The sequence below is a fragment of the Plecotus auritus genome (assembly GCF_963455305.1).
Source record: "Plecotus auritus genome assembly, chromosome: 4".
NCBI lineage: Eukaryota > Metazoa > Chordata > Mammalia > Chiroptera > Vespertilionidae > Plecotus > Plecotus auritus.
Genome location: NC_137775.1, coordinates 7,127,214 through 7,145,526, shown reverse-complemented (window position 1 = coordinate 7,145,526; position 18,313 = coordinate 7,127,214). Strand labels below are relative to the sequence as shown.

General features: G+C 51.0%; 1 protein-coding gene across 1 annotated transcript in view; it reads left to right on the top strand.

The window, feature by feature from the left end:
* TIAM2 (TIAM Rac1 associated GEF 2) overlaps positions 1 to 18,313 on the top strand; it is a 119,015-nt gene that overhangs the window by 42,810 nt on the left and 57,892 nt on the right. Inside the window, exons 7-8 of the mRNA XM_080663529.1 lie at positions 9,005 to 9,190; positions 9,730 to 9,876. Of these exons, the coding sequence (XP_080519655.1) occupies positions 9,005 to 9,190; positions 9,730 to 9,876 (333 nt within the window). The remainder of the gene's footprint in view (positions 1 to 9,004; positions 9,191 to 9,729; positions 9,877 to 18,313) is intronic.

Here is an 18,313-nt window from a genome sequence, read left to right as displayed (position 1 = left end):
GGACATAGATGTAAATGGCAATGTAGACTGGGTTGAAAGGTTTTTGGTCTTTAAAACATCAACTTCAGTGGGAACAGTGCTGTTGGTCTCCTTTGTAGCTAATGCTCTGATACTGTGCTCTCCGGGGGCGTGTCTCCCTACATCACCACGATAACGTGTCTCCGCATTCCCAGGGTGATGTCGGGGGACGCGTCCGCGGGCATTACAAGGAGCCTCTGGAAGATTGAGAGGTTGTTCCTTCTACTGAATGGGGATATAAACCCGCCCACTCAGAAGAAGGAGCTGCGGCCGTGTTTCCTGACGTTGCCATGTTAACACTGCTGCTGGTGAAGGAGCGGAGGGGAGAGCAAGAGAACCCTCCGCTCTTTCGGCTTCGCGGGCCAGATAGAACAGCCGAACGGGCCGGATCCGGCCCGCGGGCCGTAGTTTGCCCACGGCTGCCCTAGAGGATGAGAAGTAAGATCCCTGCGTCTGTGGGTTCCAGAAACCAGCGTTGCTTCCATTGCAGAGGAAGTGCCGAGGAACACGCCTTCTCTGGTCTGACTTCACATTCGTGTCCCAACGAAACGGGCAGAGGTGGTACTTTTCGCCATTCAGAGGAGATGCAGCTTCTTAGCATTTGTTTCTCTTTGCTCAGACGACCTCCCACGCGGGCGGGTCAGTGACAGTTGCGAGCTCCGTGGTCGGTGCCTCCGACGGTTCAGGGTGCCCACTCAGCTCTCCCGGCGACTGGAGTGGGGGGAAGCGTGGCTTTCACTCTTCCTGGCTCTCCAAACCTGAACCTTGAAGCCACACGGTAGCCCTCTGGTGGGATGCCCAGCCTGGAGTTTTCCAGACTTTCTGTATCGTCGCATGTTTAGGTCCAGGGAGAGAAAGGGCAAGTTAGTGCCATGGAATGGCTCCTGGCTAGCCTTCTTCCTCCTCCTCCTTCTCTTCCTCCTTCTCCTCCTCTTCCTCCTCCTCCTCTCTTCCTCTTTATGGCCGCATGAAGTCCAAGCCAACGTTTTTAGAAATTTAATACTTTGATTAAAGGTAACTTTAGCCAAAACCGGTTTGGCTCAGTGGATAGAGCGTTGGCCTGCGGACTGAAAGGTCCCCGGTTCGATTCCGGTCAAGGGCATGTACCTTGGTTGTGGGCACATCCCCAGTGGGAGGTGTGCAGGAGGCAGCTGATCGATGTTTCTCTCTCATCAATGTTTCTAGCTCTCTATCCCTCTCCCTTCCTCTCTGAAATATCAATAAAATATATATTAAAAAAAAAAAAGGTAACTTTATTCCCTTGCCCACAGTTGGTAAATACTTACTTTGTGACGTCACTGTTGGTGTAATTCTCTGAGTGGGATGTGAGGGGTGACTCTCACATAACGCCCACACAGAGCCAAGGTCTGGGTGGTTGGGGGCCCGAGGAGAAACTGTTTTAAAGAGTTAGGGCAGTTCTTACTTGTGGCCCATTCTACATCCTTTGACAGTATCATCACTTCCGTGTTTTTTTTAAGCACAAATACGACTAATTTTTCATTTCAATTCTCCCCTCCCCCACCCTGCTTTCCTCACCCCTCCCACACACACTCTCACCATCTCATGCTAGCTAGGCTTGTGAATTTTTGGGAAGAAATCATTTGGATTGATCTTCAGAAATTCCACCTGAAAATCTCCTCCTCACCACAGGGGCAGGGTGTTTTCCCAGAGGGCTTTGCAGCGGGCAACATGAACTCCCTTTTCTGCACCCACTGTCCTTGCCTCGCTTGCCAGATGCTGTTTGCTCTCCACTTGCAGACACGAAGTGTCTGAAATGTTGGGGGAACAAGCACGTGCTTACAATTACTTTTATGAGATGGTCTGTGGAAAACATTATGTGAAGCTACAAAGGCAAAGGTATTTACAAATCAAGACCAATAAGAACGTGATCTCTCAAACATCCCATAAGTATCGTTTTCTCGAAACGACCTTTGGAAAACTGCTTTAAAAGAGCTGTGCTTTATCCACTTACCTTAAAGTCTGAACTTTACTGTATTTTACGTGAAAGAAAATATTGTTTTATTCATGTGGTGCTTTCCCCCCGAGACCCCAAGAATCTCAGAAAAAAATCCATTCATAGCTTAATAGCTGAACTTACAGGGCACATTGCATCATGCAAGATGAAGTCTCTGCGACAGGTCTTGTTGGGAGAACTGGGGTGGACAAGATCACGGTCAATGGCTAGTCCAAATAAAAAGACACTGACCACAATAGCGGCTGCACTTCGTCCCGTTGTGTGCTGGATGCTTTGCTTTAAGACACCCATCTTATGGTCTGGCCCCAGGGCCGCTGGGGTCTGGGTGGGGCAGAATGACGCACTTTCATGTGAGCGTATCCCGTGTGGAGCCGGCCACGCAGCCAGGCCACATGTCGGCTTCCTTTTGAAGTTGGGAGGCAGGAAGAGCTGTAAATTAAGTCCAGTTAGAACTTTTTTTTTCCTTTCTGTTTATTATTTTCAACAAGTAAACAGGGACAAAACCTCACCACCCTTAGGCGGTCGTGGCTTCCTTCCAGATGGCTCCCCCCATCCCTGATTAGCTCTGTGCCTTTCTCACTCCCCGTGGGTCACTGGACCAGAGAGGGTGGTTGGAATGGAGGTGATGCAGGGGGGCGCACACTCATGGTTGGTGGGCCTGGGTGGGCTCTGGGTTTGTGAAACGTGGGCTTCGTCTTAAATATTTACTTCAAGTTTTAAAATGACAGAGGATGGATTGAATTTGGACAATTGGAAGCTGGCGAAGGGAACAAAGCCCGAGGGAAATGCAATACATATGGGGGGTGTGGTGGGGGCAAGCAACTTGGGGAGTAAGTGATGGAGCGTCTGTGAAGGGTTTTGAGGGAGACAAGGCCAGACGATGGAGGTGCCGGGCCAAAGCGTGGGCTTCATTCAGGAGGCAGCGTGGAGCTGGCGGGAGGATTTGGGGCAGGAGATTGGCATTCACCTTCGTTCTGTGAGTGCAAGTCCGGGCCAGGCAAATGCGCACAGACCAGGGACTCGAAGGAGATGCCGCCTTAGCCCTCAGGGTGCTCTCCGATGAGCAGGGTGACAGAGAGCTGAGCGTGGACTGTCAACATCTTATAATGAATTCAGGGCAAGTGCTATTCCAGAGTGTTTGGAAGACAAACTGGAAGTGTAGCCTCCTGTGTAGTCACGGAAGACTTCCTGGTGGAGGGTTGCCTGAATGGCTTCTTAAAGCATGAGACGGAGTTCATCAGAAGAGGAATGGAGCTGGGCACTCCAGGCCCAGGGCCAGCACGGGCGAAGGCAGGGCGCTCTGAAACCATGCGGTGCCCCTGGCGTGTGACTGTTCGGGCACACGATGTGCAGGTGGGAGAGACGGAGGGTGAGGAGGCCCGCCTCCCGTCTTCTCTGTACCACCACAGACGCTGCCAGGATTGCCCTTCCTCTGATGCATCCTGCACACAAGGCCGGAGTGCTTTTTGCATCTAAAAGCGAATCTGATCATGCGATGACCATGTTTACAAATCTTTTAGTGGCTCCCCATTGCTTACAAAATAAAGTCCCTGGTAACCTCTCCCCACCTCCACCTTCATCTCACAACACCAAACTTCCACCACCTCCACCTTCATCTCACAACACCAAACTTCCACCACCTCCACCTTCATCTCACAACACCAAACTTCCACCACCTCCACCTTCATCTCACAACACCAAACTTCCACGTCTTCTTTGGGTTTTGCCTCAGGCAGAGAAGACCCACGTGAGCCACACACCTGCATGCAGACTGCCCTCCGTCCCCTGACCCCTTGCCGTCAGAGGGACGGTATACTTCCTCCAGGAGCTGCTCTTGACTCCCCTCGCACCCTCTCCATCCGGGCCCCCTTCTCTTCTCCCATAAATAAGTCTTGGTGTCTCTGTCACTGCTCTCGGCACCCTGTTCTATAATTACCTCCTTGTATATAAGGTTGCTCCTAGCATGAAGCATGACCCCCTAAAGCAGGGGCGGGGAACCTTTTTCCTGCCAAGGGCCGTATGGGGATATTTATAACATCATTCGAGGGCCATACAAAATTATCAACTTAAAAATTAGCCTGCTATTTTATTTGGTCAAACATTTACTTAACTCACCCCAGTGCCTTGGCAGGGCCGCACCAAATGATTTTGCAGGCCTTACATGGCCCGAGGGCCGGACATCCCCCACCCCTAAAGCACCTGTCGCTTTCTAAGCCTGTCCCCCTGGTACTTCACTCAAGTTCATCCGCGAATGCACCCGTGTCTTCCTTCCTTTCGACTGCCCGCTTTGAGTCCTTCTCTGTCATGGCGCCCACCCCACTCCTCACCGTGCTCCTCTCCAGCTCTCGGCCTCTTTCCCTCAGGCCTTCTCTCCTTCCTTCCCCAGCTAACATCCCCTCGGGCTACGATCATGTATGATTTCACAGTAACTCCATGGGGTCAAGTTTGTGTGCATCACCCATTTGATGGATGAGTAATAGACCCCAAGAGAGGTTAAGTGCGTTTTCTTATGTCACACAGTGGCAGAGCTGGGATTCGAACACAGGTCTGTGCTTCTACCCAAAGGGCTCTCCTGCCTCTCGCAGTAAGACTTGTGTGAATAAGATTATGTTTCACTTGCAAATTAGCCAGGCAATGGTTGGTTTTATATAAAAGCGAAATTAATCCTTAATTTACATGGTCTCATAACTTGGAATTTTTAGCTCAACTTGATGGGAAGTATCCTATCTAATAAAGAGGGAATATGCTAATTGACCCTCACACCATTACAAAGATGGCAGTGCCCACAGCCAATAAGGAGGGAATATGCTAATTGACTGCCCCACCCTCAAAGATGGCAGTGCCCACAGCCACAAGATGGCGGCACCCAGTCCCCTCTGCCCTGCTGGGGTACCATGCACGTGGCAAGGCCGGGCCTGCCCCCGCCTCCGGAGTCCCCCAGCTCCCTCAGCCCCCCAGCCACCCAAGGCCGGCCTGAGGCACAGGCAAGCCTCGGATGGCGGCTACCCAGCCACCCAGGGCCGCCCGAGGCTCAGGTAACCAGGGCTGGCCGAGGCTTGTGCTGCCGGCAGTGGCAGCAGCAGAGGTGTGATGGGGCGTCGCCTTCCCCTGATCGCCGGGTCGCCTCCCGCCCCTGAGGGCTCCTGGACTGTGAGAGGGGGCAGGCCGAGCTGAGGGACCCCCGCTCCTGCATGAATTTTCATGCACCGGGCCTCTAGTGTTTATTATAAAGCTGAATTTCCTGGCATGTGAATTATACCTGGAAGGCAAAACAAAACAACCTTGGCTGTTGTTTTAACCACTGGTTAGCCTCAGTGTGGTCTGTGTCACTGCACGGGTTTCTCTGTGAAGGTAGGTTTCGGTGCTTGGAACATGGAGCTTTTCAGATCCTTCTGTCAAAAGGGAAGAACACTCATCTTTCAGTCCAAACCTGGTGGTGGACGAAGACCACGCACTGCGATCAGATGACTAAGGGGTAGAAAATATTGTGTGAGGAGTGCTGGGTGTGGCCTGCATGTGCTGGTCACCTTTTTATGTGTCATTATTCAGCTGCTGTGTTCGGCCTTGGACGCCATCTCCTCCCCCTCCCACTTTCCGGCGCTCAGTAAATGAATACAGCCATGTTAGCGATAAAGAGGACACTTTTACATTGTACCTGTGAAAGTGCTCAAAAATGGGAGTTTTCCTCCTCAATATTGTTAATTTTTCCATTTGAAATGAAAGACAGTGGAAACCTCCTTAGAGCAAGTTTTCTTTATCCTTGCCATCCTTTTGTTTTGTGCATGGACGTTAAAATGAAAGCTTGCCTGGCCGGTGTGGGTCAGTGGTTGAGCGTCGACCTATGAACCAGGAGGTCATGGTTTGATTCCCGGTCAGAGCACATACTCAATGTGGGGCATGCAGGAGGCAGCCGATCGAGGATTGTCTCTCCTCATTGATGTTTCTATCTCCCTCTCCCTCTCCCTTCCTCTCTGAAATCAATAAAAATTTATGTTTTTTTTTTAAAAAGAAATAAATGAAAACTTACTCTTCAAAGAAGTCAAGTTTTTATTCTCATGTCCTGAGATTTATTTTAAAAATGAAGAAATACCTAGGGGCAATTATCAGTTTTTCAGGAATTTCAAAACTGTAAAAAAACAGCCTTGGTATAGGAGAATTGATTTGGGGCATTTTAACTTTAGGTAATGTTAGAAAAAAATCTCCAGAACTCCTCTGAAAAATGTGATGTCAGATAACATTACTATTTTAGTGATGATGATTGCATTTTCCTAAAGTAGTGTATGTATAAGTAGCTACAAAATTGTCTTCTATTTCTCCCTTTACTTTTAAAAAATGTATCTCCATCTCCTCCTTTACCTCATCTTTTGAAGGATAATTATAAAATATAACATTACTTTAAATTTGGGCTGAACTTGCACTTGGCCGATAGGAAATTGAAATGCAAAATGTTCGCTATGAACAGGGCCCCCCAAGTGAGAGCGTAGATGGTCTTACATCCTGTCTGTAGAACACTTGGGGGCTGTGGGGAGAAAAACAGTTGGTAATTGGATGGGAATTGAAATACAAGTTGCTGAAGTAGTTCTTGGATAGGACACGGATAGCTGCCTCAGGAGTGAGAAGACCTGGGACCCAGCTGTGTCGTGAGTACGTGGTAGAGACTTGCCCCCACATATTGTTCACTCGGCATCAGCTTTGAGCCTTGCTGGTCTGGAAGGGCAGCTTATAATGTGATCCCGGGCAAGTCACTTCCCTCCTGGGCCTCCGCCTCCTGTGCTGAGATAAAAGGGTGGGCTAACCCTACTCCCCCAGCAACCTCATTGCCCATGTTGCCAGACTTTCTCAATATTACAAGATCTGTTCTGAGCTTGTGTGTCCAGTGTTTCTTTCTTTTTTCTTTTCTCCTTTGTTTAATCTTTTATTTTTCTCTTTGTATAAACTTTATTTATTTATTTAATTTCTTTCTTGTTTAAAGTATTACACTAGTCTACTTTCCCCCCATGCGTCGTCTTTCTACTGTCCTCTTCCCTCCACGTAACCCAAGTCTCTGACTCCATGTCTGCACTGTACTTTCACCTGCATGTTCCCCCAAGTCCTTCCCTACCACTTTGATGACTCTGTGGGAAAAAAAAAAAAATCAAAATTTCATTGTTCTTATCCAACCACAAATCCTCATTTAACCTCCATGACTGATTCTCTCTATAAAAAAACCATGACCTTAAAAAAACCAGGTAATTACTGTCTTGAGATATGGACTAGATGTGTGACTAATGATGGCTTACTTTGCCTCAGAGATCTATGGGGATAAAGGATGCATTAGTCAGGGTTCTCCAGAGACATGGGACCAATAGGACATAGGAAAAAATATAAAGAGACTTATTACAAGGGACAGGCCTGTGTGATTATGGAGGTGGGCAAGTCCCAAGATCTGCAGAGGGAGCTGGCTCCCAGCCCAAGCATGGCAGGCTCAGGGTGAAGGAAGAGCCAATGTTTCATTCAGTTCAAGTCCAAAGGCAGGAAAAACCAGCATCTCAGTTGGAAGGCCATTAGGCAGGAGGAATTCTCCCTTGGGGGCGGAGAGGGGGGGGAGGCAGGGGTTCAGCCTCTTTGTTCTATTCGATGAGGCCCACCCACATTAGAAAGGGCAATCTGTTTTTCAGTCTACCCGTTTAAAGTTAATCTCATCCAAGAGCATCCTCAAAGAAGCACCAGAATAAAGTTTGACCACACAGCCGGACACGCCTTGGCCCAGTCAAATTGACCCACAGAATGAGCTGTCACAAAGGCTCAGTCAGGAGAAGGATCGGAAGCATTGTTGGCATAGAGAGGTCCTCAGGTCCCATCTCATTTGTATTTTCTACTAATTTCAACTTAAAAATTACCTCTGCCATGTACAGCATTGACTGAGATACCCATTTTTTGAACTTGAGCAAACTTCTTGAGCTTCGTAAGATCTGCTTTAAGCTGTTAGGGTCTGCCAGCCCTGTCTTCCCTCCTACAAACCCAAGCATCTGAATCCATGTTCTTCCCGTGAATTCACCTGCATTTTGCCCCACGTTTTGGGTGGAGAGGCTTAGGTGTGCTGGAGATTATCATAGCATTTCTGACAAAACTTTGATTCCCTATTTAAGATGGAACTGTCTTTGCCTTCCAGTTGCACTTGGATGTGTAGTCACATAAATACATTGATACCTTTAAACATAGTTTGTAAAGCGCAGGATTCAGTGACAGTGTGAGAGATTGTCATCTTCCTCCATCTCTAGTGCTTGGCGGAGACCTGGATTTTATTTTATTTTATGTCTTTCTTTCTTTTCACCCACTGTGGATGGCATGGGCTTCTTTATCTCCTGGTATCCAATGGCTCCTTGGTTTTCTTTCTCTCATGCGTCCACCCTCTACAGAACATCTAGAAAGTATCTCAGAAACTGGTTCAGCTGGAGGTATGAATAAGAGAGAAGCTTTAACAAACAGCGACATTTTATTAGAAGACAGGACAATGCATTTATAACTGCGGATGTTCAGGAATCGGCCCGAGAAGGTAGTTGTGAGACAGGCTGGGAATATTCTCCCCTCGAGCCTGATAGCTTTATTTGTCCTGGTCCCTACAGTGCATTTGCTTCTTACTATCTTGAGTTACTTACTCAGAATGTACAGGAATGTAAAGCCACCCCCACCCCCCGCCACCACGTCCAGCATCCATTTGTGTGCCATTCAGCACATCTGTCAATGTGAAGGGAATGACACGCAGTGGGAAAGCTGACTTACCATCGTGCCTCCCGCCTACGTCAGGTGTCTCCAGAGGTCGTGCCCCTCGGGCAAGGCACCGTGGGGACCCCCGACGCAGTGCTGTACCATCTGACCCGCTGGCTGTGTTTGGGCGGGAGGGCTGGAGCGGGGTGAGGGTGGAGGGCTAATTTCAACCAGGCCACAGTGTGTGAAAGGGATCACATTCTCCGTTTGACCTGTGAACGCTCCTCCTCTTTCTTTAAATCGCCCCTGTTCTTGCTTCCCCAGATTCAGCAGTGGGAGCAGAACCTGGAGCGGTTCCACATGGATCTGTTCAGGATGCGCTGCTACCTGGCCAGCCTGCAGGGCGGCGAGCTGCCGAACCCCAAGAGCCTCCTGGCCGCCGCCAGCCGCCCCTCCAAGCTGGCCCTGGGCAGGCTGGGCATCCTGTCCGTCTCCTCTTTCCACGCCCTGGTGAGTCCCCAGGGGGACGGAGGACGCTCCTCTTTCTCCGGCTCCTGGCCCTCAGCTCCGCTGTGACCCAGCCCAGTGACTGGGATAGAGGGGGGCAGGCATCCTGGCTTCGCTGCTGCTCCGGGGATGCAGCTCCTGGGAGACAGTCGCTGACTGTTCACACCCACATCTGCCTTTCCGTCTGTCCCTCCCCGACAGTCAGGATGGGGCTCCCGGGCGTGGCCACACGGGGGTGAATTAAAGGGCTGGTTGATGGTTACCTTACGGGACTTCCTGAAATCGCGCCTGTGGGGGTGGGTCTGTGGTGTCCCAGCTCAGCCTGGGGAGGGGTCCGTGGTGTTTTGCCCCCCTGCTGCCCCCGTGGGGAGATCCGAAGGTTGTCAGGACCCGTCTAACCAGTGGGTGATGCTCTGTGGTGGGTGCCCATCGGCTACGCCAGCCACACCGCAGCTCGGGGCGGGTCAGTGCCTTTAGAGCAGGCAGCTTAATCCCATGCCCCACCCCGTACTACCCTCAAGGCTCTAACTGTTCTGAATCAGGTGTGTTCTCGAGACGACTCCGCTTTCCGCAAGCGAACGCTCTCGCTGACCCAGCGAGGAAGAAGCAAGAAGGGCCTGTTTTCTTCCCTGAAAGGGCTGGACACGCTGGCAAGGAGAGGCAAGGAGAAGAGGCCCTCCCTAACCCAGGCAAGTGCCTCCGCGACCGCGACCACAGGCCTCGCGGGACATCCTGGTCCTCCCCCTCCCACCACACACCGCTGCCCACCCTGGGTCCCCCTCACACACACACCGCTGTCAATCCTGGGTCCCCCCCACACACCACTGCCAATCCTGGGTCCCCCCCACACACACACCGCTGCCAATCCTGGGTCCCCCCACACACACCGCTGCCAATCCTGGGTCCCCCCACACACACCGCTGCCAATCCTGGGTCCCCCCACACACACCGCTGCCAATCCTGGGTCCCCCTCACACACACACCGCTGCCAATCCTGGGTTTCCCCCCACACATACCTCTGCCAATCCTGGGTCTCCCCCCACACACACTGCTGCCAATCCTGGTCCCCCCCACACATACCACTGCCAATCCTGGGTCCCCCCCCACACACACACTCCGCTGCCAATCCTGGGTCCCCCACACACATACCGCTGCCAATCCTGGGTCCCCCCCCACACACACCGCTGCCAATCCTGGGTCCCCCCACACACACACCGCTGCCAATCCTGGGTCCCCCCCCCCCACACACACCGCTGCCAATCCTGGGTCCCCCCCCCCCACACACACCGCTGCCAATCCTGGGTCCCCCCCACACGCACTTCGCTGCCAATCCTGGGTCCCCCCACACACACACCGCTGCCAATCCTGGGTGCACCCCCCCACACACACATACCGCTGCCAATCCTGGGTGCCCCCCCACACACACACACCGCTGCCAATCCTGTGTCTCCCCCCCACACACATACCGCTGCCAATCCTGGGTCCCCCCCCCACACACACCGCTGCCAATCCTGGGTCCCCCCCCCACACACACACCGCTGCCAATCCTGGGTCCCCCTCACACACACCGCTGCCAATCCTGGGTCCCCCACACACATACCACTGCCAATCCTGGTCCCCCACACACATACCGCTGCCAATCCTGCGTCTCCCCCCACACACCACTGCCAATCCTGGGCCCCCCCCCCCACACACACACACACCGCTGCCAATCCTGGGTCCCCCACACCCCCCCGCCACACACACACTACTGCCAACCTGGGTCCCCTCCTCACCGCTGCAAATCATAAATGCTCACTGTCCGTGAACAATGGGATCAGAGTTGGTCCAAAGGAATGCAGCCTTAGCCTGGTCTCTTCCCCCAAATGAAACGCACAAGTTGCTCACTTTCCTTCTGGTGCCCCTTGCTCACTCCGGGGGTGCTTGGTGACACAGGAAGAAGAATCAGAGAAGAATCCCCACTTTTCATTGCCTTTCGTACTAATATTTATGTCTCCTATAGACTTCATGTTAAAATAAATGTGTGTGACTCGTAATCAGAGTAACTGCAGCTACATTGGCTGGGTCGTGCCCGACACTTGGCTTCCTCGTGCCTTGGACAAAGTGGGCCTTTTGTCATTCCATTTGTCAGACGAGGGGCCTGAGGCCTGGGCAGGTGAGGGGCTTCCTTACCCCTGCTCAGCCAGCAGCCGCGGGGCCGGGACTTGGTCATCCTGCTTCCAAATCCCTGATACGCTGGCCGGTTGCTGCCACTGAATTTCCTGGAGGAAGGGCGGCTGTTGGAACATTTTATCAAGTAAGAAATAGCCTGAGCACTGAGTGTTGAAATGCGGCCCCCGGACAGTGAAACGTTTTCAGGACATTCTGAGAGCTCATCGCTGAAGCATGTCCTAGCACTGAGTACAGGGAACGATATGAACTTCATGTTGCTGACTGCCATGTTTTAGGGCCGTGGTCGGCAAACTGCGGCTCGCGAGCCACATGCGGCTCTTTGGCCCCTTGAGTGTGGCTCTTCCACAAAATACCACGGCCTGGGCGAGTCTATTTGGAAGAAGTGGCGTTAGAAGAAGTTTAAGTTTAAAATATTTGGCTCTCAAAAGAAATTTTAATCGTTGTACTGTTGATATTTGGCTCTGTTGACTAATGAGTTTGCCGACCACTGTTTTAGGGTTACTGTTTCTCCAGAGACTCTGGAACACATGAGTTACCTATCCTATGATGATCAAAGGGAAGAGGGAAAGGGTTCGAGATGATGTCTGAAGAGGGTCTTGTTTGGATTTTTGACAGGTTGTTATTACTCTGACTCTGCTGTCCATATCATCTGGAAGCGAGGGTCACCTTTTATGGAGCTTTATTTTCTGATTTTTATATAGCTATTTATTTGATTATGCATGAAAGGTTTGTGAACATTAAGAAGTTGAATCATCCAAGCACTTTCTATTAGCAGGACTTATGTTGGACTTGAAAATAAGTTTTGCCAACATAGCCATTAATGATTAGAATTAATTGTTTAAATTGGGCTCAGATTACCAAAAAAACCTTCTTGTGATTTCATTGGCCAGTCCCACGGCGCCCTAATGGGCAAGAGGAAAGTATTATTGCATCTGTTTTATAAAGCATATGTATTTAAACAGCTACCCCCATTTATTTTAACTAAGCATTCCTTCTGGTATAGGGATGCTGAAGAAATTCCTTTGACTTATAGGGCTGTTTTCAGGGCGTATTTATGCTTCGGTACTGCAGACTCAGATAACCAGGTGTAATCGAGTTGCAGATTGAATTAAGGGCATTTATTTTTATAGATCTATGGGACTTAGAAGTCTGCTGCAGCTGGTTGAATAATGAACATTACACTCCAGGAGTTTTCCTCCGCTGATCACTCTTGGAGGATGTTTACAACTTGTTCGAACCATCTATTTGTATACAGTCAGCATGCTGTGTTCGTTAGTGTAACACCGAAAGGCGGTCAGTCATTCCTGAGCGGTGGGAGGAGGGGCCGTGGCGTCTTTAGATATTCCCCCTCTCGGTGGTGCTTCGTGAACAGTTCAACAGTGAGTCACCCTGACTTGAAATCTGTTAAGGTTGGAGTCAAGCCAGTCAGTCCTATTTGAGCATTTTTTAGGGGCCAGCCTGGCCAGCCCCAAGGGAAACTTGATAGGTGCTTCCTGATGAGTGGTAGGGAGCCTCAGGGTTTGCAGGGAGGAGTTGGTTATGGAGATGGTGACAACAGTCTGCCACGGGGGCTCAGGATGGGCGGCCACTCGGGGAGCTTCACGGTAGACACCGAGCCCCGGGCCTCGGAGCTCTCCTGGAAAATTGGCTCCGGCCATCCCAACGGTCTGTGGCATCGAGTGAATGAAGTATTGTCACATTAGTCATTAGCTCCAAACGGGGGAAAAGGCTACTGTGGGTTTTAAAGTGGAAAATATGAACGAAATCATGCACTCTTGACTATAACATAGTATTTGTTTAAGTAGAATATTAGTATGGAACCCTACAATACATACATACATACATACATACATACATACATACATATACAGATGGATGGAAGGGTGGAAGGAAGGAAAGAAAAGAAAGGGAAGAAAGGAAGGAAGAAAGACAGACAGACAGACAGACATTGGTGGTTTTTCTCCGTATTAACTGATGTTTGGACATCAGCCCAAGAAGGAAGTGCACGCTTTCTCCTGTGACATTTTCCTAATTTTCCGATTGTTGAGAACACCCAGAGCTGAGTCCTTCCCCCCACCCCCACCCCCACCCCATCTTACTTGCTAATGGGCTTCCCTTTATCAGCAGCCCCGGTGGCGTGGGCCCATGTGTGACAGGCAGGCTGTGATTTGCTACTCACTTCCCTTCAGTGATCCAAGTGGTAATTACAGGCCATTTGATCCGGGAGCATCTGCTGTGAGAACACGTGGAGCTTCCGTTTCCCTCCTCCAGGCTCACAGTAAATGCTTTTGTGAGAGCTTCCCTACTGGGGGGCGGGGGGGGCGGGAGCGCTGAAGTGGTTTGTAAACCTTAACCAGCTCGTCTGCAGAGGCCAGAGGGCAGGTCAGCCGTGAGGCTCCGGGTTCGTGGCCAACTGGCCGGAGCCGGACCGCACGGTGGGTGGTCTGAGCTTCAGTGCTCACCAGGGTTCCCAGGGAGGCTCACCCAGGTCTCCATAGCGATCATCACAGAATCACAGTGGTGGTTAAATCTATTAAATCTACATTAAATCTATTTCAATATAATGCCATCCAGACTGGCCTTCAAAAAGTTCTTTCACAAGGTGGGACCCTTCAGCCTTGCCTGTGTTGCTCAGTTGGTTGAGCATCAGCCAGGAACCAAGAGGTCACCGGTTCGAGTCCCGGTCAGGGCACATGCTGAGGTTGCTGGCTTGGTCCCCGGTAGGGGGCATGCAGGAGGCAGCCAATCAGTGAAGTTTCTCTCTCATCAATGTTTCTGTCTCTCTATTCCTCTCCCTTCCTCTTTCTCTAAAATAAATAAAAACATATATATTTTTTTAAAAAAAGAGGTACAGTTTATGTACCTTCAAATGCCGTTCCTCACACCAGCCCCCCACCTCCTATGAGGCTGACATTTTTAGTATCCTTTAAAGGGGAAGATACTGAAGCACCAGCCCTGACAAGGCTGGGATTTGACCCAGATTGTCTGTTATATTTTCACTGTCTCCGTCTGTCTTCTGCAGGAGCTGGAAACCTGGAATGGGCTAATTGGAAGATAATTTTGAGGGGGAGGGAGCGGGGAGGCAGGCTGGGTTTGCACCAGGCTTGACGCGGCTGGCCAATCGTGTGCTGGGGGGGGAGTGGTAAGGATTAAACCGGGAGGAGGGTTTTCCAGATGGCTCCTTCTGAGGCGCTGCTTTTCAAGATCTGTTCCTTTTAAAGAATGTAGGAGAACATTTTCCCTGGCTCGTTGAAAATAAAGCATGTGTATTTTCAGCCTGGATAGCATTGTCCCTTGAGGAAATCAATCTAGTTTTCTGTCCAAACGGGCAAAACTTGTAACAGCCTAGGAGAGCTGTAAGCACCAAACAGCCTTTCCTTTTTCCAGTTCAAATTCATGAATCAGTTCCACATTCTCGATGCTTCCTTTGCATAAGCACGTTTTACCTCTGTAATTGCATACACTCTGGTGTGTGTGTGTGTGTGTGTGTGTGTGAGTTACACACAGAAAATATCCTATGTAAATTTTCATGGAGGTATCTCTTCAGAGGGTCTGAGTCCCTCTTAGCCTTGTTGGGTGCCTTCTCGTCTGCTGTCCACTCCACCTTAGGTCAAGGGTGGACTCAGGAGGTGATTCCTCTGAGCTGCTGTGGGCACAGAGCCCTGATTCATGGAGTATAAAATGCATATTTCTTTTGTCCTCCCTTCCATCTCTGCATCTCCCTGCACCCTGTTCTCTTGTCCAGGACTTCTTCCCTGGCAATACTCTGTTAACTTCTCCTCTTGAATTTGTAGGGAAGATTAAGAAGTTGACACTGCACAAACAGACTTAAATAAGATACGGGAGGTGGGCAGCTTTTACCTCGCAAGCCTATGTATGACCCAAGTTCTGGGTATTTGCAAGTCAGCACCCATGTGTTGGGTGTGTCCTGGGTGCTGGACGCACTGTGTTAGGGCGGGAGGAGGCCGGAGGCTCTGCTGTTATGTCAGTCCTCCCAGCACCTGGGGGCGCCCGAGCCGCTGTGGCCAGAGACACAGGCCCGAAGCTCCTCGAACTGCGTGGACTAGGGGAAGCGAGCAGGAGAGACTTCATGAGATGGGGAGCATTTGAAATGAGGGTGAAGGCTATAAATGGTGTCAGCGCTGCCGCTGTGGGACAGGGTCCTGAACAAGAATCCGGAGGCAAGCATGGCATTGACTCCTGGGTGGGGAATGAATGGCGGGCGCGTGTCCTGCATCACAGAAAGGAACGGGGGCAGGGAGGTGGCATCCTTTCTGTGGGGTGGTGACTGCCCGGCTGATATTTCCATCTAGTGTCAGGGTGGTGAGCACACACTGGGCCAGGTTCTCAGGTTCAGATCCCCACAATACCACAGTCACCGCTCCTGCGTGAGCTCGGGCAAGGTTTGAGAACTTTCCCAGCCTCATTTCCCTCTCCTGTTCAAATAGAGGCCTGTGAATCCTGAGTGGCTGACAGCAGGTCAAAGCAGATTGCATCGGCCCTGTGTGCCGGCCTCTCTGATGGACAGCGGGGGGTGGGGCCAGGAGGGATAGTTGTGGATTGGCATTTCTCATGTCCCTCTCCCACCCGTCTGTCCTCAGTCGCGTTTCTCCTGTTCTGTTCCAAAAGTGCCAAATTACACTGCTTTGCTGCAGGAATCGGGACTCTGATTTCCTTAGTGTGATTTTTTACTCCACAGTGACCCCTGCTGGGGTTTTAGGTCCATTCTGAGTAAGCCTGGTCTGAGAGGTTGGGTCTGCGCCTTTAAGGCAGTAAGTCCCTGCTTGTGGCTGCCTCACCTGGTTGAAATCACAGCTCTCCGCTCAGATGACAAGAACCTGGGAGGTTTTCCCAGCGGAGAGGACGGAGAGGACGCGGTCCTGTGAGATAAGGACCCCTCAGGAGAGCGTGGTGTCCGTGCTGCTTCTCCCGTCATTGGCTCCAGGCATCTGCTCCTCTGTCTCTTTTTTCCTTTCATTTTGGCACGGGAGGTTCATATTCATCCTGGGCTGTCGTCATCTGTCCAGGAAAATGTACAGAAAGTGGCAGATCCATGGCAGGTCCAGAAATGCCTCTCAGAGATGATCAGCACTTTTAAAAACGGCAGTACAGAAAGATAGGTCTTCCCTTGCTTGGCTGAACCTGTTTTTGTTTTTTTTAAAAAATTTCTTTAATATATCTATGTTTGTTTTTAACTCCTACATAGGAGGATCTTTTACTTTTTTTAATGCATGGAATTCAAAGTAAAATCATCCATCAATAAGAACTTGAATGTGTGAAATGTGTGATGAGGGGGATAGAATTCTGTGTAGTATTGAATCCGTATGTAAGGTTCCTGCTGTATAAGGTGTTTTCACATATATCATCTCCTTTGCTCACAAACTTGTATTGTTAGTTAATAACCGTGTGCAGTTATGTGACTAATACCTGCTTTCACGGAGTAGGACACAGACTCAGCAAGGGGAGTGTCCTGTCCTGGGTCACCGCTTGCTGGTTGAGCGTTTGTGGCTCGAGCATCAGGTCTCTCCAGGCCTCAGGTTTCTGCTTCACCACCAGACCCATGTAGGAACCTGGTCAGAGGAAAGCATTTCTGATTGACTTGCTAAAGGTTCACTAGTTTTCTTTATAAAACGTTGGAAGTACAGGTTAACATGAGGTCATTGAATGACTGTGGGGACGAAGTTTAGGAAACTCAGCTTGTTCGGAAAAGGCTGATGTTTGGGGATGATTTCTAAAAGGATATGCAGCCCTAACCAGTTTGGCTCAGTGGATAGAGCGTCCGCCTGCGGATTGAAGGGTCCCAGGTTCGATTCTGGTCAAGGGCATGTACCTGGGTTCTGGGCACATCCCCAGTAGGGGACGTGAAGGAGGCAGCTGATCGATGTTTCTCTCTTATTGATGTTTCTAACTCTCTATCCCTCTCTCTTCCTCTCTGTAAAAAATCAATAAAATATATTTAAAAAAAAATAAAAGGATATGCAGATGTGGAACAGCTGAAGGACAGAAAAACCTTTCCCCAGGATGAAGGGCTGATTTTTAGGAGCAAGTAGAAATAAGGGAGAAGAAAAGCGTGCTTGGCTTAAGTGCAGTTCAGGGGTAGGGTGCAGGCGGGCATCTGTGGCCATGGATGAGAGTGTCGCAAAATTCACGAGGATCATGGCTTAGAGTCAGTTAAGAGGCAGAGTGCGTAGTGGCCAGAACACGGGCCAAAGAGTCAGTTGACTTCCACTCGGCCTCCCGGGGCATCAGTTTCATGTGGGTTAAACGAAGAAGGAAAAACTGGGCTTGTCTGCCAGCCCCAGAGGATCAAGAGAAGCCAGAGATGGAAGGAGTGTGAAAAGGTTAAGATAAAACTAGAGGCCCGGTGCACGAAATTCCTGTACTGGGGGGGGTGTCCTCAGCCCAACCTGCACCCTCTCCAATCTGGGACCCCTCAGGGGATGTCCAACTGCCGGTTTAGGCCCAATCTCTGTGGGCCTAAACCGGCAATCAGACATCCCTCTCACAATCCGGGACTGCTGGCTCCCAACCGCTTACCTGCCTGCCAGCCTGATCACCCCCTAACCACTCCTCTGCCAGCCTGATGGACACCTAACTGCTCCCCTGCTGGCCCGATTGCCCCCAACTGCCCTCCCCTGCAGGCCTGGTTGCCCCCAACTGCCCTCCCCTGCCGGCCCAGTCACCCCCAACTGCCCTCCCCTGAAGGCCTGGTCACCCCCAACTGCCCTCCCCTGCAGGCCTGGTTGCCCCCAACTGCCCTCCCCTGCCGGCCCAGTCACCCCCAACTGCCCTCCCCTGAAGGCCTGGTCACCCCCAACTGCCTTCCCCTGCAGGCCTGGTTGCCCCCAACTGCCCTCCCCTGCCGGCCCAGTCACCCCCAACTGCCCTCCCCTGAAGGCCTGGTCACCCCCAACTGCCCTCCCCTGCAGGCCTGGTTGCCCCCAACTGCCCTCC